At 48.9% G+C, this 22,500-nt stretch overlaps 1 protein-coding gene across 3 annotated transcripts in view; it reads right to left on the minus strand.

Annotated features, from left to right (window-relative positions):
* Positions 1–22,500, minus strand: part of unc-5 — a 663,232-nt gene that overhangs the window by 602,089 nt on the left and 38,643 nt on the right. For all 3 annotated transcript variants that reach the window (XM_070143506.1, XM_070143505.1, XM_070143504.1), the window contains exon 2: positions 9,576–9,750. In XM_070143506.1, coding sequence (XP_069999607.1) covers positions 9,576–9,729 — 154 coding nt within the window. In that variant the 5' untranslated portion in view covers positions 9,730–9,750. The remainder of the gene's footprint in view (positions 1–9,575; positions 9,751–22,500) is intronic.

Here is a 22,500-nt window from a genome sequence, read left to right on the forward strand (position 1 = left end):
GCGCTGCCATGTCGCGGGGGGAGGCCGGGGACGCACTCACTTTTTTTTTTTTTTTTTTTTTTTGTCTGGGGACGCACTTTTTCTTGCCGGGAACGCACTTTTTTTCTTGCCGGGAACGCACTTTTTTTCTTGCCGGGAACGCACTTTTTTTTGTCGGGAACGCACTCACTTTTTTTTTACGGGAACGCACTTTTTTTTCTTGCCGGAACGCACTTTTTTTTACGGGAACGCACTTTTTTTTCTTGCCGGGAACGCACTTTTTTTTACGGGAACGCACTTTTTTTTCTTGCCGGGAACGCACTTTTTTTTTTTTTTGCCGAACTCCCTCCCTCCTTCCTCTCCCTCTCCCTCTCCTCTCCCTCTCCCTCCCTCTCCCTCTCCCTCCCTCCTCTCCCTCTCCCTCCCTCTCCTCTCTCTCTCTCTCTCTCTCTCTCTCTACATATATATATATATATATATATATATATATATATATATATATATATATATGTGTGTGTGTGTGTGTGTGTGTGTGTGTGTGTGTGTGTGTGTGTGTGTGTGTGTGTGAGAGAGTGAGTGAGTGGTGAGTGAGTGAGTGAGTGAGTGAGTGAGTGAGTGAGTGTGTGTGCGTGTGTCCGTGTGAGTGTTTAAAAAACAGACGAACACCGGTCGCCCTATCCCGCGAGCGTGCGTGTCCCGAGCGCAGGACACGCACCCCCCCCCCACACACACACCCATCCCATCCCCACCCCCACCCCACTCCAAACGCCGCAGCCGCCCGACGTGTCCTACCAGCCCCCCGCCCCCTCCTCCGCCTCCCCCGCCCGGAAATTCGACGTCGACGTGCCAGTTCCGGTCGCCTGGGCACCCGCTGGCACCCCTGGCACCGCCTGGGAGCCACACCGCCCACGGGAGCCACTCGGACGTGCGCAGGTGTGGCTCCCCTGAGATGAAACAGCTGCGGGGCCTTTTCCCCCCAGGTGGGTTGGGCCAGGTAGTCGTCTTCGGAGGCTCGAGGGTGGGTTGGGCGGGTTGGGTGGGTTGGGTAGGGTGGGTGGGTAGAAAGAGGGGGGAGGGAGGGAAGGAAGGGAGAGGGGAGGAGGAGGGAGGGAGGGAGGAAGGATGAGTGGGTTGGGTGGGTTGGGTGGGTAGAAGAGGGGGAGGGAGGGAGGGAGGGAGGGAAGAATGGTCATCCCGGCCTGGGGAAGGAAGAGGAGATGGAAATGAGGCGTCAGGAGGAGGAGGAGGAGGATGGATGAGGAGAAAGATCGGAGAAGTTGGAGGGAGAAAGTGCAGACGAGAGAGAGAGAGAGAGAGAGAGAGAGAGAGAGAGAGAGAGAGAGAGAGAGAGAGAGAGAGAGAGAGAGAGAGAGAGAGAGAGAGAGAAGGGAGAGAGAGAGAGAAGGGAGAGCGAAAGAGAAGAGAGATGAAAAAAAAAACATGAGAGAGAGAGAGACAAGACGGTGAAACACAGTAAAGAAAATGAAACACTCAAGGAGACATCTCCCCCCTCCCCCCCCTCCCCCCCTCCCTCCCCCAACCCAACCCTCCCCGCGCTGACCTGCAGGCAGAGAATGACGCCGGTTCCGAACCAGGCCGGCAGCCGGTCCGAAGGTTATCATCACCGGAGGAGGAGGAGGAGGAGGAGGAGGAGGAGGAGGAGGAGGAGGGGGAGGAGGAGGGGGAGGGGGAGGGGGAGGAGGAGGAGGAGGAGGAGGAGGAGGAGGAGGAGGTGGGCGGGGCATCTGGTGAGGTTAATCAGTTCAATATCATTCTCGCGGTGAAAGCTCATCGCAATATCACCCTTTCCCCTCCCCCCTTTGCTCTCATTCCATCTCCCTTACACCCTCCTACCCATCCTTTCTCCTTCTCCCTTAAATTGACCTACCCATCCTTTCTCCCTCACCCTTAACTTCCTCTATCCATCCTTTCTCTCACACCCTTAAACTCACTTATCCATACTTTCTCCCCCTCCCTTAAGGTCACCTAACCATCGTTTCTCCCTCTCCCTTAAATTCTCCAATCTAATCCTTCTGCCTCTCCCTAAAATCCCCCTTCCCATCTTATCTCCCTCTCCCTTGCAATGCCCATCCCTTCACCCTCTTTAAAGATCTTGTAACGTCTTGTAAGAGTAATCACGTGACTTCGCAAATAAACGCAATGATAATGGATATTCCTCTCTTGCTTTTCCATTTCTCCGTTTTTTGTTTTCATTATCCCTAATTTCTCCGTTTTTTGTTTTCATTATCCCTAATTTCTCCGTTTTTTAAATTATCCCTGATCTTCCTTTTTCCTTTTTTATCCCTTCTCTTTCACATCTTTAATTTCTCTTCGAATGTCACAAACGTTCTCGAATATCTTCTAATCATGCAATAATCCTATTCATCACAATGATCATTTGCATTACTATTCCACTAATTTATATAAAAAATACCCTTTTTTCCTAAAACATTAAAAGTCGTTTAACGAGAAAAAAATAATAAATAATGATTTGTCCCCGCGGTCTCTCGTATACGCTTTTCCCGCCATTTTTTTTTTTTTTCGCGCCCGAAACAAAAAAAGAAATCCGACGTGTTCGTTCGCGTTTGCATCATTCTTTTTTCTCTCTCTTTTTTCTTTTTTTAACATTCAGAACCTTTTTCAAACATTCAAAATCTCCGGAATAAATTTAATACAAACGTTCCCCCATCTGGCGGCGCGCTTTGGACTGGCCGGCGCGGGTGCAGACTATCATTAAAACACATCAGACAATACCCGAACGTGTCACGAGAGCGTGTCTCAAACCTCGGATTCGCGACGAGATTATGGGAAGAAAGAAAAAAAAATGGCAACGCTTTTTCTTTTCTTTATTTTTCGGCATCTTTAAAGGGAACGTTTAAGGAAATATCTGCCGGGAGATGAGAGGAAGAGAATATATGAGAGAGGGAGGGTGGGGGTGGATGGAGGTAGGAGGGAAGTGGAGGACGTGAAAGAGAAAAGAGGGCGAGGGAAAGAGAAAGGAGGAAGAGAGAAAAAGAGAAAGGAGACAGAGAGAATGAAAAAGGAGGGCGACACAAAGAGAAAGGAGGAAGAGAGAAAGAGAAAGAAAAAGGAGAGCGACAGAAAGAGAAAGGAGAAACGAGGAAGAGAGAGACAGAGAGAGAAAGAGAGAAACAAACAAACAAACAAACAAACCGAAAGAAAAAGACAATCAAGAGCTTAAAAGAAAAAAAAAGACGAAAACAAGAACGTAGAAGAAACCAAAAAAACAAAAAACAAGTCCCACAGAAGTCGCATGCCCGACTAGCAGCGTTTACAGACACACCAAATTCAGTAATGACAACACCGATCCACCATCTACAAAAAAGAGTAAAAAGAGTAAAAAAAAAAAATTATCTGAAGATAGCGTGCATCCCAAACCACATTCAACCAACCCACTCCAGCCCCGCCATCGAGATCAACGCCATCTATTATCATCATCTGACACTAGCAATGGTCCGCGCTAATTCCCCCGGTCTGAGGCGCTATCAGGCCTGATCTCTCTCTCTCTCTCTATTTCTCTTTCTCTCTCTCTCTCATTATTTTTCTCTTTCTCTCTCTAACTCTAATTCCTTTTCTCTTTCCTTCTCTTTCTTCTTTTCTGTCTCCTTTTCTTTCTATTTCTCCCTCTCCCTCACTCCAACACCACCTACTTCCTCTCCATCACCTCCATCTCTCTCTCTCTCTCTCCCCATCACCTCAATCTCCTCTCTCTCCTCTCTTCCTCTCTCCTTTCCATCACCTCCATCTCTCTCTCTCTCTCCCCCCTCCTTCTCCCCATCACCATCTCTCTCCCACTCCTCCCCTCTCTCTCTCCCTCTCCCACTCCCTCCCTCCCTCCCTCCCTCCCTCCCCCACCTCCTTCTCCCCCTCCCTCTCCCTCCCTCTCCCTCCCTCCTCGCTCGTCTCGGCCCATCTGTGTCCGCTCGCGTAATTGGCGAACGGTGTCCCTCGGCCGCAGGTCCGCCGGAATGGCTAATGGGACTAATAGGTTGCGTACATATACAGAATGGTGGGGGGGTGGGGGAGGTGGGAGGAGAGGGGAGGAGAGGGGAGAGGGTAGGGGGAGGGGAGGATGGGTAGGAGAGGGGAGAGGGAGGGGTGGATTGGTAGGAGGGGAGGATGGGGAGAGGGGTGGTGGTTGGGGGAGGGGAAGAGGGTAGGAGAGGGAGGGGAGGATGGGTAGGAGGAGGAGGGGAAGAGGGGAAGAGGGGTTGAGGGAGGATGGGTAGGAGTTAGGGTGGTGGATTGGGGTAGGTGTTAGGGAGGAGAGGGGAGGATGGGTAGGAGAGGAAGAGGGGTTGAGGGGAGGATGGGGGGGAGTTAGGGTTGTAGGGTGGGGGGAGGGGAGGAGTTAAGGAAAAAGGGTTGGTGGGTGGGGGGGAGTGGGGGTTAAGGCAAAGGTTGGTGGGTGGGAGCATAGGCCTTCCCCCCCCCCTCCCCCTCCCCCTCCCTACCCTTCACCCCCACCCCAGGGTAAGGGGCAGAGGCTGAGAAACCACGAGATTGACTGATAAACCAAATCCTCAAAAGCGGGGGATTCCAAGGAGGAGGAGGGGGGGGGGGGGGCGGGGGACCTTAACTCTTCCAGGAGAGAGAGAGAGAGAGAGAGAGAGAGAGAGAGAGACAGAGAGAGAGAGAGAGAGAAAGAGAGAGAGAGAGAGAGAGAGAGAGAGAGAGAGAGAGAGAGAGAGAGAAAGAGAAAGAGAAAGAGAAAGAGAAAGAGAAAGAGAAAGAGAAAGAGAAAGAGAAAGAAAGAAAGAAAGAAAGAAAGAGAGAGAGATAGAGAGGAGTAGGGGGGGGGGTTATTTGCCGAGTGTATTTGTGAGGAGTAATTTGTCAGGAGTAATGGCTGGCTGTTGATGCGAGTGTTTGTCCAGGGTAATTGTTAGGTGTGTGAGTGTGTTTGTTTGTTTGTTAGAAATGCATTTGTTACGAGTTTGCGTTATAAGCTAGGAGTAATTACTGAGGAGTATTTGTTAGGAGTATTTGTCGAGGAATATATGTATCTGATTGACTGTTTTGTTAGTATCATTTATAAGGAATATCTGTTTTCATACATGTTTTTTTTTGTAAATCTCGTTATATCATTTGTTAGAATTATTTGTTAGTTTTTCTTCGGATCATTTTATTATCAGGAGTCCTTGCTCGGATTATACATTAGGATTCTTTAAAAGGATTTTTCATTAGGATTTTTTACTAGGAATCCTGATTACGATTATTCAATATGATTATTTGCATGGAATTTTTAAAAGGATTTTTCATTAGGATTTTTTACTAAGAGTCCCAGTTAGGATTAGGATTCTTTCATAGGATGTTTCACTAGGATTATTTACTAGGATTCCTGATTAGGATTATTCGATAGGATTCTTCGTTAGGAGTCTTCTCTACAAGCCGGGAACGGAGAGGATATGATATAACCCCCGAGGCCACGATTTAGCGGCCGCCCATGTCAAGGTTGGGCGAGGCAGGTGTTCTGAAATAACAGGCAAGGCGGCGAAACATGTGTTCTCTGCGCAGGTGTTATTGCCCCCTACATCTCCCCCCCCCCTCCTGCCCTCCCGCCCTCCCCTCCCCTCCTCTCTCTTTCTCCCTTTGTCCCTTTCGCTCCTCCTTCTACTTCTCTAGCTTTCTTTTCTTTCCCTTCCCTTTCTCACTCTCTCTCTCTCTCTTCTTGTCTTACTTCTCTCTTTCTCTTCTTCTTCTAGCCCACCCTCTCCTGTTCCTTTCACCCTTCACCCTTCTCCCTTTCGCAATCCTCCCCTTCTCCTACTCCCCCTCTCCCTCCTTACCCCCCCCCCTCCCCCCATCCCCCTACCCCACCCATCACCACACATACCAGTTATATGATACTTTCTCATAAAAAAACGAAAAAAATAAAAAAATAAATAAAAAAGAAGACAAAAACAAGAAGAAAAATGAGGCTAAAACAACAACAGCAACAACCCCCACACCATAAGCAAGCCATAGATGCGCAAGCAACATGGCGCATGATACACGAAAGATGCAACATGGTGCAACACGGGCGGCGTCCTCTGATCTCAGCAGGTGTCGACCAAAGACCATCACCACATCACTTTATATCAGCACATAAACATCAGAGGCAAGTGGATGTACACCGAGAGAGGGGGAGGGAGGGGAAGGGGTGGAAATGGGGAGGAAGGGGAGGGGATGGAGAAGGATGAGGGTGAAGGGGGGAGGGGAAGGGGAGGAAGGGGGGAGAAGGATGGGGGTGAAGGGGAGGAAAGGGGAGGGGATGGAGAAGGGGAGGGATGAGAAGGGAAGTACAAAGGAAGGAGAGAACAAGAGAGAGAGAGAGAGAGAGAGAGAGAGAGAGAGAGAGAGAGAGAGAGAGAGAGAGAGAGAGAGAGAGAGAGAGAGAGAGAGAGAGAGAGAAAGAGAGACAAAGAGAAAGAGAGAGAAAGAGAGACAAAGAGAAAGAAAGAGAACGAAATAGAGAGAGAGAAAAAGAAGAAACAGAGAAAAAGAAACACAGAACCCCAAACACACACAAACAAAATCAAACACCACCACCACCACCCAAACCCAAGGCAATGGCCACTGTACCTGGGCCTACGGAAGTAAGTAGGCCTAGTCACAAATTACACGTGTTGGCGGGGTGGGGGGGGGGGGGGGGGGGAGGGCGGTTCCGAGCGGCGGCAGAAAAGGGTTACGCTCCTGTTGCTCTTTTTATCACTACGGGAAAATTAATTACAGGGTGGGAGTCGTAGGCTCGCCCTTACGGATTCGTCTCCCTCGATGGGGGAGGGATGGGAGGGAAGGAGGGAGGGAGGGAGGGAGGGAGGGAAGGAGGGAAGGAGGGAAGGAGGGAAGGAGGGAAGGAGGTAAGGAGGGAAGGAGGGAGGGTGGGGAGGGAGGAAGGGAGAGAGAGAGGGAGAGAGAAAGAGAAACAGACAAAAAGAAAGAGAGAGACAGAAAGAAAGAGAGAGAAACACAGAAACAGATAACGATAGGAAGGGGATACAGAACATAAAACAAGAAAGGGCGAAAGAGAATCACAACCAACCACGGACACCAGACAAAAAAAAAAAAAAAAAAAAAAAAACGAAGTAGGCCTTAGGCTGGGCCCGACGCAACCGAAATCAAACGAGTTTACCGAAAGGGTGTTTTACCAGAGGCTCGCGTGATAGTCATCTCATACACGGGCGCCTCGCGTTTCTGGTCAGAGGGGAGAGGGGGGGGGGGTGAGGGGGGGGTAAGAGGGAGGGGGTGGGGGGTACAGGTCGTGAGGGAAAGGGGGTGAGGGGGTACAGGTCGAGAGGGAGATAGAGGGGAGGAGGGGTGGGGGGTGAGGGGGTACAGGTCGAGAGGGAGATAGAGGGGGAGGGAGGGGTGGGGGGTGAAGGGGTACTGGTCGAGAGGGAGATGGTGGTAGAAGGGAGGGGTATGTGTGTGTGTGTGTGGGGGGGGGGGGTGAAGGAGTACAGGTCGAGAGGGAGATGGAGGTAGAAGGGATGTGGGGTGGGGGGGGGGGTGAAGGGGTAGAGGTCGAGAGGGAGATGGAGGGGGAGGAGGGGGTGAGGTGTACATGTTGAGTGGGAGATAGAGGTAGAAAGAGGGGGTAGAGGTCGAGAAGGGGGCGGCGGGGAGGGAATGTGAAGGCGTACAGGTGAAGAAAGAGCCGGGGAGAGGGGGGGTGGGGGGGTGAAGCGGCGTACAGGTCGAGAAAGAGCCGGTGAGAGGGGGGGTGGGGGGGTGAAGGCGTACAGGTCGAGAAAGAGCCGGGGAGAGGGGGGGTGGGAGGGTGAAGGCGTACAGGTCGAGAAAGAGCCGGAGAGAGGGGGGGTGGGGGGTGAAGGCGTACAGGTCGAACGGGAGATAAGAGGTAGAAGGAAGGGAAGAGAATCAGCACAGGTCGAGAATAAGATAGAGGGGGAGGGGGGGGAGGGCTGAAAACATACAGATCTAGTGGGAGATGGAAGCGGGGGGGAGGGGAAGGGGGGGGGGGGGAAGAGGCGCAGGTCGAAGGTGAGGAAGGAGTATTGGAACAGGTCATCACCACCATCACTATCCATCACTTTCTCGAGAACACCAATATCCGTATGGAAATGGGTGGGAAGGAGAGAAAGGGAGAAAAAAGGGGAGAAGGAGAGAAAGGGAGAAAAGGGGAGAAGGAGAGAAAGGGAGGAAAAAGGGGAGAAGACAAGAAAGGGAGGCGAAGAGGGAGAAAGGGAGAGACCAAAAGGAGGGAAGGTTAAGGGGAGGAAAGCGAAGAAGAGAGGAAAAGGAAAAGGAAAAGGAAGAGAGAAATAGAAAAGGAAGAGAAACAGACGAAAGGGAGAAGAGAGAGAAGAGAAACAGACGGAAGGGAGAAGAGAGAGAAGAGAAACAGACGGAAGGGAGGAAGGAGAAGAGAGAGAGAGATAAGGGAGTTTAGTTAAGACATAAGGAACACACTCTGGCTGACCGAGGAGACGGGAGGGGGGAGGGGGAGAGGGAGGGGGGAGGGAGAAGGGAGGAACAATATTGGTATTAATGAACAGGTGGAGACAATACCGACAGCAGGTGAGGTGTAGGTAGGTAGGGGAGAGGGGGTGGGGTGGAGCATGAGGGAGGGTAGGGGAGGTAATGTATAGGAAGGAGTTGATAAGGGGGTGGGGTGGGGTACAGGAAGGGGGGAGGTAGATGGGAGGAGGTGGGGTATAAGAAGAGAGGGATAGGGAGAGGGTAGGGTAGGGGAGGTAATGTATAGAAAGGGACTGATAAGGGGGTGGGGGTGAGGTACATAAGGGGGAAGGGAGAAGGGAAAGCAGGTGGGGGTTATAAGAAGGGAAGGATAGAGAGAGGGGAGAATAGGGGAGATGACAGGGTATAGGAAAGCAAGGATGAGATAATGGAGTGTAGGAAGGGGAAGGAAGAGGGGAGGAGGTGTAGCATAGGACGGCAGAGGGGGAGGGGAGGGGAGGGGAGGGGAGGGGGAGGGGGAGGTGGAGGGGTGTGGTGTAGTCTTACAGGTGGCAATTTTGACTCCCGACTCGGGTGAAGGTGATGATTACAGCGGCAGATGTGAGGCCGACAACACCAACGCCTACAGTGGTGATGATGATGGAGATGATGATGGTGATGATGAGGGCGAAGTGATAGCGCCGGAGAAAGTGATTGCCCGACTTAATAATATCGCTCGAGCGGCGATGACGAGACAGAACGCAGGGAGAAAACAACACTGGAACAATACTGGAACAACGCCGGGAGGAACAGGAGCGAGGCAAGTTGGGGAGGCACTTCAGAACAAACCCGAGCCACGATGGAACAAGGGTGAACGCAGCAACTGAACAATACAACAAAGAAAAGTAACACGGCCCTGAAATAATACTGGAACAACACAGGCCCTTTGAACAGCAGTAGTACGACACTGGAACAATATAGGCCCCCTGAGCAACAGTAGAACAACAGTACTACAATTCTGGAACAATATACCCCTTTGAACAACAGTAGAACAACAGTAGTACAATTATGGAACAATATAGGCCCTCTGAACAACAGTAGACCAACAGTTGTACAATTCTGGAACAATATACCCCCTTGAACAACAGCAGAACAAAACTCGTGGTACTGACCTGAGCCTTGCCCGGGTGCGGGGTCCGCGGCAGTAGGGGGGGCCAGGGGGACCAGCGACAGCATCAGCAGAGGCAGGAGGACAGACAGCAGGTGCCGTGGGGGGCAGGGGGCGCCATGGAGGGGGCAGCGCACCCCCAGGACCCATCTCACCATCCTGCCCACCTCCCCTCACATCTGGAAAGTAATAAACACGACGGAGATTATTATTACAGTCCTGCTATGAGATTTGTGGAATTTCCTGGAACGCGACGGCGGCAACACTCGTCTCGTCTCGTCTCGTCTCGTTTGTCTCTTTTGTCTCGTTTTATCTCTTCTGGTCTGGACTTGTCTTACTCTAATCTCGCTGATCTTCATCTCGTTTTGTAACACCTCGTCTCATTCTATCTCTTCTCGTCTAATCTCGCTATATCTCGTCCCACCTCGCTATATTTCGTCCCACCTTTCTATATCTCGTCTAATCTCGCGATATCTCGTTTAATCTTGCGATATCTAGTCCCATCTCGCTATATCTCGTCCTATCTCGCTTTATCTCGTCCCATCCCGTCCCATCTCGCTATATCTCGTCCCATATCGCTCAATCTCGTCCCATCTCGCTCAATCTCACTTCGTCTCGTTTCCGCCCGCCTATGCAATGGCCCGGATGATAAACAACAACAATGACGCCTTCTCCCGCCCCATCTCGCTATATCTCGCTATATCTCGTCCCATCTCGCTATATCTAATCCCATCTCGCCTCTTCTCGCTTCGTCTCGTTCTCGCCATCCTACCCAGTGGCCGGATGACAAACAACAACAGCAATAATAACGCCTTCTGCTTTCTTTATTATCTGCCCCGTGAGTCCGTGTGACAAATATCCGAACGGTTTATTATCTTCCGCGCGACTGATAAAATGCGTCAGTTTCTCTCTTTTGGAAAGTCCCTTGAAAGGCTGTCGAGCAGAGAGAAAACAGCGTAAGGGAGAAGAGGAAAAGGAAGGAAAATAAGGAAAACAAGTAGAAGCGATAATGAACAAATAAATGAATAACACACACACACACACACACACACACACACACACACACACACACACACACACACACATATATATATATATATATATATATATATATATATATATATATATATATATATATATATATGTCGAAAGATGGACGATGAACCGCCAATTTTTCGGCCGTAACCCAGTAGCAACCTGATACCGGTTCCCAGTTGCACCGCCTGATATATTAAGCCACCTATCTAATTAAAATGAAAACCAGTATTTGCTTGTGGTCGAGATTAATCCATTAATATTCTCTCCCTTTTTTTAAAAAATCTTCCATTCTCCGTTTTTTCTTTGACTCTTCTCCTTTCTTCTGAGCCTTTCTTTCTTGTTTTTTTTCTTTCATTTTACAAAAAAACAGCTGTTCGCCTATATATATTCTCCCCCCTTCCCTCTTTTCCTTCCCCCTTCCCCCTTCCCCTCTCCCCCCCTCATCCCTCCCTTTTTAAGCCCTCCTCCTCATTACTCAACCCCCCCAACCGCAAGGCCCCACCCACCCCCCACCCCCAACCCCCATACGTCACGCACACGTCGACGTAAGTCCATCGTCGGTGCGTCACCTTAATTGCATCCGTGACGGGGTGGGGAGGCGGTCATGACGGTATTCCCCCCCTCCCCCCCCACCTGTCTCCCTCTTCCTCTCTCTCTCTCTCTCTTCCCTTCTCTTGTGTATCTCCTTTTTTTCCCTTTCTCTTTCTCTCTCTCTGCTCCCTTCTCTTCTTATCTATCTCCTTTTTTCCCTTTCTCTTTCTCTCTCTCTCCTTTTCAATCTCCCCCTCTCCTCACTTCTACCCATTCTTTTTCTTCTTTCTTTCTCTCTTTCCTATTCCCTCATTCCACATTCTCTCCCTTTCCCTCTTCTCCCCTTCTCTCCCTTTCCTCCTTCTCTCCCTTTCCCCCTTCTCCCCTTCTCTCCCTTTCCCTCTTCTCCTCTTCTCTCCCTTTCCCCCTTCTCCCCTCTCCTTTCCTCCCCATTCTCCCCTCCCCCTGAAAAAAGGCGAAAGGTTTTGCAATGAATTTCGCAAATGACTGAACACGAGGGAACACCCAGGTTGGCGTACGAGGTCAAACTGACTGATGTGTGGGCGTGTGGTGGAGAGGGAGAGGGAGAGGGAGAGGGAGAGGGAGAGGGAGAGGGAGAGGGAGAGAGGGAGAGGGAGAGGAAGAGGGAGAGGGGGAGAGGGGGAGAGGGGGAGAGGGAGGGGTAGAGAAAGAAATTGAGGAATGGAGGGAGGGAGAGGGGAAAGAGGGAAGGAGAGGGGAAAGAGGGAGGAAGGGAGGGAGAGGGGAAAGAGGGAGGGAGAGGGGAAGGAGAGGGGAAGGAGGGAGGGAGGAAGGGAGGGAGAGAGGGAGAGAGAGAAAGTCAGAAGAGAGAAGAGGAGAGAAGTCATAAGAAAGAAAGGAAAAAAGAGAAGGAGAAAAACCAAAAGAGAAAACGAAAAAAAAAGAAAACCGAAAAAAGAGCAACGCAAAAACAAACAAACAAACAAACAAAAAAGCCAAACCGCCCAGAACCCAGATAGATAGGTCGCCTCCGACAGCCTCCGACAGCTTCCCGTGGGCGTGAATCTCCCTCGCCCCGCTCCCCCCAATCTTCAAGAAGCAGCATTACTTTCTCGAGACGCCCACGATCGCATCTCCTCCCGCAGTCGCCCCCGTCCAACGAGTTTTCACCCCAAAGCAGCGGCGTGCTTGCAAAGGGCGCGTCCATTAACACACCTGGGACCCTATCCCCTCTCCCCCCCCTCCACCATTCCCCAGCCCCTCTCCCCCCCCTCCCCATTCCCCAGCCCCCTCTCCCTCCCTCCACCATACCCCATCCCCTCTCCTCCCCCCTCCACCATCCCCCATCCCCTCTCCTCCCCCCTCCACCATTCCCCATCCCCTCTCCTCCCCCCTCCACCACCACCCATCCCCCCACCCCCTCCAACACCCCCCAGGCCCTCTCCCCCCTCCACCATCCCCCAGCCCCTCTCCCCCCCTTCCAACACCCCCCAGCCCCTCTCCCCCAACCCTCCACCACCCCCCAGCCCCTCTCCCTCTCCTCTCCCAATCCCCTACCCCCTTTCTCCCCCCCCCTACCACCGGGGAAGAGCTCACCCGGGGGCAAACGACAAGCACAACCAGGGCCACCGAAAGCACTCGCAGGCACCAGACATTCCACGATGAGAAAGGGAAAAAAAAATATAAATGCAAAAAAAAAAATGGGGGAAAGAGAGAGAGAGAAAGATAAGAGACAAGTAGGAGAAATGAGAGGAAATAACAAGAGGTATGATAAAGAATAGAAATAGGAGGGAGAGAAAGCAAGAAAAGTAGGAGAAAAGAGAGGAAATAACAAGAGGTATGAGGAAAACAATACAAAAGGAGGGGGAGGGAGAGAGAGAGAGCAAGATAAGAGATGAGTGGGAGAAAAGAGGGGAAATAACTGAAATATAATTTAAAAAATGAAAACAGAAAAAGATGGGGAATGAGAGAGAAAGCGAGTAGGAGAAAAGAGGGGAATTAACACAGGTATGATAAAAAGTAATAGAATAGGAAAAGACAAAAATCAAGATAAAAGATATGCGGAAGAAATGAGGGGAAATAACAGATATGATAAAAACTGAAAATACAAAAAGAGGGGATGAAGAGAGAAAGCAAGATAAGAAATAATTGGGAGAAATTGAGGGAAAATTACTTGTAGCATAAAAAAAAAACAATGAATAGGCCTAGAAGGACGGAGAGAAATCAAAATAAGGGATGAATAGGAAAATTTAGAGGAAAAAAGAGGTATACAAAAATATGAATACACTCCTTTCAATAACGTAGATAAAATGTAAAACGAAGATAAAGGAAGACATATCTTGAAAGAAGGGGAAGAATAAATTAAAAGAAAAAGAAGACGGAGAAGAAAAGAAAAAAGGTGAGAGAAGAGAAAGAAGCGATAAAAAAGGGAGGAGGCCGACCCATCCGGAGAAGCAGCGGCGAGTTTTTCCTGCAAGTCGCCGCCTATAATGATCGGATACTCGAGCGCCCCCCTCCCCTTCCCTCCCCCCACTACCCTCTTCCCTCTGCCTCCTTCTCCCCCTGCCCCCCTACCCCCTTCTCTCTGCCTCCCTCTCCCCCTACCCCATCCCCCTACCCCCTTCTCTCTACCTCTTTCTCCCCCTACCCCTACCCCCTACCCTCCTTCCCTCCTCCTACCCCCCCCCCCCCGTTCCGCCAGCCGCTTTCGAAAGTCTCCCCCCCCCAACCGAGAAATTGTGGGCATTTAAGCGCGGCAGGTGTGGGCTTATCTCTCCCTCAAACTCTCGGGGGCATCGGAACCGCTCTCCCCACCTGGCACTGAGACGGCACTTCCTACGCCCTTACCCCGCCCCTCGCCCGTTGCCCCCTGCCCCCGCCCCCTCCCCTCCCTCCCCTAACATGGCTACTGTGCCACGCCTTGATTTATGGCACCCGCGGGTTCCGCTCTCGATGCTCGCGCCGGGTGTAACACGAACGCTGCTGAAGATTCCCGTTAGTTGGCACTCAGTATAAAAAAAAAAATCAATACAAATATACAGTAAACAAATAATAAATAAGTAAAAATAGATAATGAATAAATTAGAAATAATTGTAAAAATAAAACAAATAAATAAACAAACGGAACAAAATAACAACAACCAAAATACAAAACAAAATATCACAACCCCTTATCCATTCCCCTAAACCCCCATCACCACAACTCCAAAAAAACAACAACAAACACACCCCACAAACAAACAAACAACCAAACAACCAAACAAACACCTCCCATCCACCCATCTATCGCCACACCATCTATCACTAGCAACCCCCCCCCCGCAACTAACTAGCAGAGAAACGGCACTAGCAACCCCGAGTGACGCCAACAGCAGCGCATAAACTAGAGTGATCAACGACAATATCAAATTTCTCGCCGCATTAAAACAGGTGACAAACGAACACATTCCGACCTCGTCTTTCTGCCACGTTAAAAGCTCAATAAAATGCTAAAAAGTTCCCAGGAAAAAAATAGATGTATATGTTTGCTACTGTGACTGTAAAGAGGAATAATAAAATATACTTAGAAAGCCTCCTTTACGCGCTCCTAAAATGTCCGCAGTTTTTATTTATATTTGGTACGTAAATTCGACCCGCCCACAAATAAGAATAAAAGGAGGGGGAGAGGGAGAAGCAAAGAGAAAGATGTACAAAAAAAGCAGAAGAAAAGGAGAAGGGGGAGGAGGAGGAGGAGAAGGAGGAAGTAGAGGAGGAGAAGGAGGAAGTGAGGAGGAGGAGGAGAAGGATGAAGTAGAGGAGGAGGAGGAAGTAGAGGAGGACGATGAAGAAGAAGAAGAAGAAAAAGAGGGTAGGAAGGGAGGAAGAATAAAGAATAAGAATAACGAAAATAACGAACATCAAAATAAGGAGAATACAACAAAATAAAATGAAACAAACAAACAAACAAATAATCCCATCCCACCCCACAAAAAAAACATACACAAAAAATAACAACAACAACACCCCCCTAAAAACACCCCAAAGAAGAAGAGAAACCAAGCCTCGGCCGCGAAGACAAAAGTCCACCCGAACCAGTAAATCTGCATTCACTTCGACGGCGCCCCACGAACGCACACTCGCCGCGTTCTGCCTTTAAACGCAACTTCAAAAGCAGGTTTCGTCCGCCTGCTCGCGAAAGGGTTAATCAACAAGGCCTTCCCCCTTTTTACCTTGCTTGCTTCCCCCCCCCCGCCTGCTAATGCACTTGCACAATCGGCCGAAGCAAATCCTCGTGTGTATGTGTGTTGCTCTTTCTTTCTTTATTGGATTCTTTTTTTCTTTTTCTTTTCTCTTTTTTGGTCTTCCTTCTTCTTCTCTCTCTCTCTCTCCCTCCCTCTTCATCTATTCCTTCTCAATCCCTCTCCCTCCACATTCTATGCCTCCTACATCCCCTCCCCTCCCATTCCCCACCCAAGGCACATCTCCCCTCCTCTCCTCTCTCCTCCTCGCTCTTCCTCTCATCTCCCCTTCCCACCCCTCCCCTCCCTCTCCTCTCCCCTTCCCACCCCTCCCCTCCTCTCCCATTCCCACCCCACCTCTCCCCTTCCCACCCCTCCCCTCCTCTCCCCTTCCCTCCCCTCCCCCCTCTCCTCTCCTCTTCCCACCATTCCTCTCCCCTCCCCTCTCTCTCCCATTCCCACCCTTCGTCTCCCCTCCCCTCCTCTCCTCTCCTCCCCTCCCTCCAACCCCCCCTCCCGGCGGCTCAAGCAGAACAGGTGATCCACAACCTCCCAATTGCTTGTCTCGCGCTGCTGTAAATCTCTCGGCTGATCCTGCGCGCTTTGTTCCCGATTCTTCCTTTCCTTTCTTTCTCTTTCTCTTTTTTTTCTCTCTTTTCTCTGTCTGTCTGTCTGTCTGTCTGTCTGTCTGTCTGTCTGTCTGTCTGTCTCTCTCTCTCTCTTTTCCTCCTCGTTTCTTATTCCTATTCCTAGTTCTCTTTCTCTTCCAACTCGTTGTCCCCAGCAACCAGGACGGAAAAACGAGGAAATAGGGATTCAGGAAGGAATGAGAGAGAGAGAGGAAAGTGTAACGAGGAAAAAGGGAGATGGAGTTACTCCCCTCCTTCCACTTCCTCATCCCCTCCTTCGCCTTCCCCCTCCCTCCCCTTCCTTTCCACATCCCTATCCCCTTTCCCCCATCTCTCTCACCCCTCCCTCTCCCTCCCTTCCTTTCCCATTGCCACCCCTATCCCCCTCCCCCACCCCTATCTCCCCTCTCCCCCTTCCCCCTTCCCCCTCCCCCCTCCCCCATCACCCACCCCTCCCCACCCCTCCCTGCCCCTCCCACCCCACCCCCACCCACTCAACGAGAATCGGGTAATTAATCCCGCTCCGCAAAATCCCTCGGAAGGACGGCCCAAGAATCCCTCAAGAAATCAAGGCAGGGACAGGCAGAATTACAGGGGGGAAAATGGACGCCTCACGCCACGCCGAATCAGGGGAGGGGAGAGGGGAGGGGAGGGAGAGAATCAGGGGGCAGGGGGAAGGGGAGGGAGGAGGGAGAGAGGCAAGGTGAGGGGGAAAGGGGCAGGGGCAGGGGGAAGGGGGAAGGGGCAGAGGCAGGGGGAAGGGGAGGAGGAAGCTCAGGGGGAGGCGGCAGGGGAGAGTGGGAGGAGAGGGAGAGGGACAGGGGCAGGGGCGGGGGCAAGGGTAAGGGGAGGGGAAAGCTCAGGGGGAGGAGAGGGAGAGGGACAGGGGGTAGGGGAGGGGCAGGAGCAAGGGTAGGGTAGGGGGAAGGGCAGGAGAGGTCCGTGGGAATCGGGAAGGAAGACTATAATGTATGTTCTTTTTGTGATGATTCTTACTCCTTTTTTCTTCTTCTTTCCCGATCGTGATCGTGTTTACTCACTTTTTTTTTTCTTTTTTTTTTATTTCTCGATTGTGTTCGTGTTTGTTCCTCCTCTTCTTCGTGTTCGTGTTGTTGTTGCTTTTAGCTCTTGTTCTTCCTCCTTGTCTTCTTGTCCCTTCTTCTCATTCCTTTTCTTCCAACTCTTCCTCTTTCTCTTCTTCGTCTTCGTCCTTGTCCTCATCCTCCAACCTTTCTCGTCCTCCTCCTCTTCCTCCACCTACATCTCCTCCTCCTCCTCCTTGTCCTCGATCTCCACCCCTTCTTCCTCCTCGTCGTTCTCGTCCTCCTCCTTGTCCTCGTCGTTATCATCGTCGTCCTCTTCCTCCTCCTCCTCCTCCTTCTCCTCCACTCACCACCTAAACCTCCTCCTATCCGTGATTTGAGGTGAACCTCCACCTCCACCCAACCCTACCATTCCTTCCCTCCGCCTCCTCATCCACCTGCTCTCCCTCTGCCCTCCTCTCCTCCCCCCTCCCCCACCCCCTCCCCCTCCCTCCCCCTCTTCTTCGGAGCGGAGACCACCCATCGTCTCAGGGTCGTAAACAAATGGAGATAAATATCTTTTGTCAGACAGCAGGAGGGAGGGGAAGGAGAAATAGAAAGATAGAGATATTGAAAAGAGGGAGTGGAGAGTAGGAGAGGGAGAGGGAGAGGGAATGGAGAGTGGAAGGGTGGAGAGCGGGTTGAATGGAAATGTTGGGAGGGAGGAAGAGGCAGGAAGGAAGGGAATAGGGAGGGAAAGGGAGGGTGGGAGAGGGGGGAGAGAGAGAGAGAAAGAGAGAGAGGGGGAAAGCAATAAAAAGAGAAAGAGAGAGAGGGGGAAAGCAATAAAAAGAGAAAGAGAGAGAGAAAGATAAACAAATAAAAACGAAGGTAAATAGACAGACAGACCCGAGAACCGAAACATTCCAACATATTGCAGAAAAGGGAGAAGAGCGAAGGGTGGGAGGGAGGAGGGGAGATAAGGGGTATGTGAGGGGGTGGATGGGAAGACGGAAGGGGAGAAAAGAGGAAGAAAACCAAAAGAGGAGTGGAAGAAGAGGGGAATACGGCAAAAAGGAAAGAGGAAGAAACGAGGAGAAGGGACAGAATGAAGCAAGTAGAAGTGAGAAGAGGGGAGGAGGAAAAAGCCAGGTGAAGGGACAGGAAGGAAGGAAGAAGCAAGAACATGAAAAGTAAAAGCGAGAAGAGAAGAAGAGAAAAAAAAACAGACGAAGGGACAGACGGATGCAAAAAGCAAAAAGAAGAAAAGGAGAAGCGAGGAGAGGAGAGGAGAGGAAGAAGCGAGGAGAAGGAGAGGAGAGGAAGAAGCGAGGAGAAGGAGAGGAGAGAGGAAGAATCGAGGAGAAGAGAGGGGGGAGGGGGGAGGGGGGGAGTCTTCGGGTGTGTACTCACGACCGGGTGGGTTCACATCGGGCCCGGGCTGTCTGAGGCGGGTAATGACGGGTCCGCCAATATTCATGTGGGATCCGCCTCCTGCAGCCAAATCCCTAGTTTTTTGTAATTTATATATATATATATATATATATATATATATATATATATATATATATATATATATATATATATATATATATATATAATCTTTTTTTCTTCTTGTTCCTCTTTCTTCCTCTTTATTTCTTTTTTATTTTTTCCTTCTGCTTCTTCTTCCTCTTCTTCTTTCTTATTTTTCTTTTTTCTGTTTCTTTCTTTCTTTCTTTTTTCATTGTTCATCTATCTATTAATCTTGACTTTTTTATATATATAAACATACTTTTAATCATTCGTCTATCTATCAACCTTAACTTACTCAATTCGTTTAAAACGTTTTAATCTAAACTTCATTAAATTTCGCTGAATGGACTGGACAGAAATAATTACCGATTTGATCAATCAATCTGATGCGTTTAAAATGTTTTGATCCGAACTTCAATCTAATTTCGCTGATTTAACAGAATGGAAAAAAATAATTAATTATTGATCTACCTCTGACCTGATCCAACTTCACAAGAGTAAAGAAAGAAAAAAAAATATATCAACTAATATCAACTTTTCATTTCAATTTCACATAATCTTTTCTTCTTCTCTATATTTACATTGTTTAATTAATTTCACAAGGATTTAGAAAAGATAAAAAAAATAAAAAATAGGACATTGGTTTCTTTCACTAATATTAACTTTCATTTCAATTTCACATGATTTTTTTTTCCGTTCTTGGGGAGGAAGGGAGGGGGGTGGGGTAAGGGGATCTGAAATGGAGAAACGGACACGGCAAGGAAGAGGAGGAAAGAGAGGAGGACGAGGAGGAGGAGGAGGAGGAATGAGAGAAAGAAAGTAGATAGAAAGAAAAGGGGGAGGGGGAGGGGAGAGGGAGAAGAAGAATAGGAGGGAGGAGCAGAAGGATGGGGGAAGGAAGTAGAGAAAATGAAGGACAGAAAAAAGGAGAAGAAGAAAAAATATATGGAAGAGAAGCACAAAAAGAAGAAAAGGAAGCACCAGGAAAACGACGAAAATAAAAAAAACAAGAAAATAAAAAAAGAAAAAACTCGAAAAAAACAAGCAAATTCTGGAGGCAACCGTCCTTAAGCATTATAATGAAAGTCCTTGACAAAAGTTAAGATGCCGGACCCAGCGACCTTTTCCTGCAAATTCTTAATGACTTGAAAATCTCTCTCTTCAGTCATTTTATATATTTTATTGGTTCAATATATTTTTCTTTCGATATAATATACATATATAAATATATATATATATATATATATATATATATATATATATATATATATATATATTGTTTTCCTTCAATATGATATATATCTCTATTATTTTCCTTCAATATATATAAAGTTCATATATATATATAATCAAAATGTAAATTGCCGTCAATTATCAACCATTACATCTAACAGAAAACGGAGTGAATACTAAAAGGAAAGAAAAAGAAAATAATAAAAAAATAGCAAATAAAAAATATAGATAAACAAATTTAATAGACCAAACATAGCAAAGAAAAAACAATTAAAAAATAAAAGACAAACAAACGAAATAAACAACATAAAAAAGAATACTCGACCTAAACCATAAACAGAAAAAAACAACACAAATCAAGCAAACAAACCTCAAACAATAAAACAAAAAATCACACAAAACATAACAAAAGAATGATAAAAAAAATAGAAAAAAAAACTCGCGAAAAAAAATAACAGGCAACCCTTTCCCCCTCTTTCCAACTAAAGGTTTAAATTCCCCGACCGTTAAACAATGGCGGATCGAAATGGTACCGGAATGGTGCCTGATTCAACCTTTTACTCTCTGCTCTTTGCTCTCTCTCTCTGTCTTTTTTATTTCTTTTTCTTTCTCTCTCGCTTTTTTTTTGGTGTGTGTGTAATTTTTTATCTGCAATCTCGTTGTTTTGTTCTCTCGTTCTCGTTCTCTCTCTCTCTCTCTCTCTCTGCTTTCTTTTTCTGCTTTCTCTCTCTCTCTCACTTCTTTTTTCTATCTGTCTGTCTGTCACTCTCCATAGTTCCTCTTTATCTTCGCTTTGCAACAGTTTACCTTTTCTCTCTCTCTCTCTCTCTCTCTCTCTCTCTCTCTCTCTCTCTCTCCCTCTCTCTCTCTCTCTCTCATTCTCTATCTCTTTCTCTTTCTCTTCCTCTCTCTCTCTCTCTCTCTCTCTCTCTCTCTCTCTCTCTCTCTCTCTCTCTCTCTCTCTGCCTTCTCATTCTCTATACATCATCACCCCCCTCCCCCCCCCCCCACCTCCCTTTATACTTGCAACAACCGACTGCGAAATGACGAATGGAGGAAGGGGGGGAGGGGGGAGAAAGGGGAAGTAGGGGAGAAAGGGAGAATGGATTAGAGCCCTGCGTGGGGTATGGTGGGCAGGGGGGGGGGAGAGAGGGGGAAGGGAGAAGGAGAAAGTTGCAAGGGCAAAAGGGGGAGAAGGATGAGAAAAAATCAATAGGAATGAAAGGAAACAGAAGAAATGAAGAAAGGAAGGAAGGAAAAGAGAAAAAAGCGGAAAAGGCTAATAAAAGGACGCTGCGAAAAGAAGGAAGCAAATAAAGGGAGAAAGAGAGGAAGAGAAAGAAAACGAAAGCGAAAGAGAAAAAAAACAAAAAAAAAAGAAAGAAAAAAAGAAAGAGAAACAAAAAGAAAAACGAAAAAAGAAAGAAAAAAGAAAATAAAAGAAAAACAAAAAAAACGAAAAAAACGAAAAAAAAGACAAAAAACGAAAAAAACAAAAAGACGAAAGCAGGAGACAGGAGAGAGAGACGAAAGAAGCTGTCTCGGATTCCTGCAGTCCATCATCACGGCCGCCGCTGATTGTTACGGCATTAAAGTGATTAGCGCTTATGACCGGGGAATTATGGCGGCACCCACATGGGCATCATTATGTTGTCCGGCGTCAGCGGAAAAGGGGAAAGGGAGGGGATGGAGGGAGGGTGAAAGGGAGAGGGGAGGGGAGGGAGAGGAGGGGGAAGGGAGAGGAGGGAGGGAGGAAGGGGAAAGGGTGGGAGGAGAAGGGAAGGGGAAAGGGGAGGGAGAGGGGATGGACGGGAGAGGAGGTAGGGGTAGGGAGAAGGGTAGGGAGGGGGAAGGGAGGGATGGAGGGAGGAAGGGGAAAGGGAGAGGGGGAAGGGTTAACCCATCTGCCTGACGCTGCAACATGAAAGGGGGTTAATCAAAGGGAGGGGGGAGAGAGAGAGGGAGGGAGAGAAAAAGGGGAGGGAGGGAGATAGAGAATCGAAAAGATGATGAGACAGGAGAATGGTGAAAAAAACGGAACAAGGACACGAGAAAAAATCAATCAATAAAAAATACAGCAAAAAAAAAAAAACTGCAAAAAAGAGTAAACCCCAAACGAGAGAGAGAAAGAGAGAGAGAAAGGAAGAGAGAGACAGAGAAAGAAAGAAAGAGACAGAGAAAGAGAGAGAGAGAGAGAGAGAGAGAGAGAGAGAGAGAGAGAGGGAGAGAGAGAGAGAGAGAGGAGAGAGAGAGAGAGAGAGAGAGAGAGAGAGAGAGAGAGAGGGAGAGGGAGAGAGAGAGAGAGAGAGAGAGAGAGAGAGAGAGAGAGAGAGAGAGAGAGAGAGAGAAAGTGGATCCGAACCGATACAGCGAAAGCCCGACCGCGAATCTCCTAATCACTAATCACGCCCCCCCTTCCCTCCTCCAATCAGCCCCAACCCGCGGCCTGATAAGCGAGCTCCTGTCTTATCTCCTCCGCCAACTCGAGCTGTTCTTCAACCCCCACTCCTCCTCCTTCTCCTCCCCTCTCCCTTTCCCTCTCCCTCCCTACCCTCTCGCTCTCTCCCTCTCCCTCCTCTCCCCCTTCTCCTCCTCCTCCCCTCCCCCTCCCCTCCTCCCCCTCTCCCTCTCCCTCCTCATCTCGAGTTCGAGCTCCTCTTGCATCCTCAATCTCCCTTCATGCAAGCTCCTCCTAATTTTTCTTTCCATAGCCTTCAGCAATTTTCGACGCCCCCCCCCAAAAAAAATAATAAAATAAAATG

This window comes from Penaeus vannamei, chromosome 30 (genome assembly GCF_042767895.1).
Source record: "Penaeus vannamei isolate JL-2024 chromosome 30, ASM4276789v1, whole genome shotgun sequence".
Taxonomy (NCBI): Eukaryota; Metazoa; Arthropoda; class Malacostraca; order Decapoda; family Penaeidae; genus Penaeus; species Penaeus vannamei.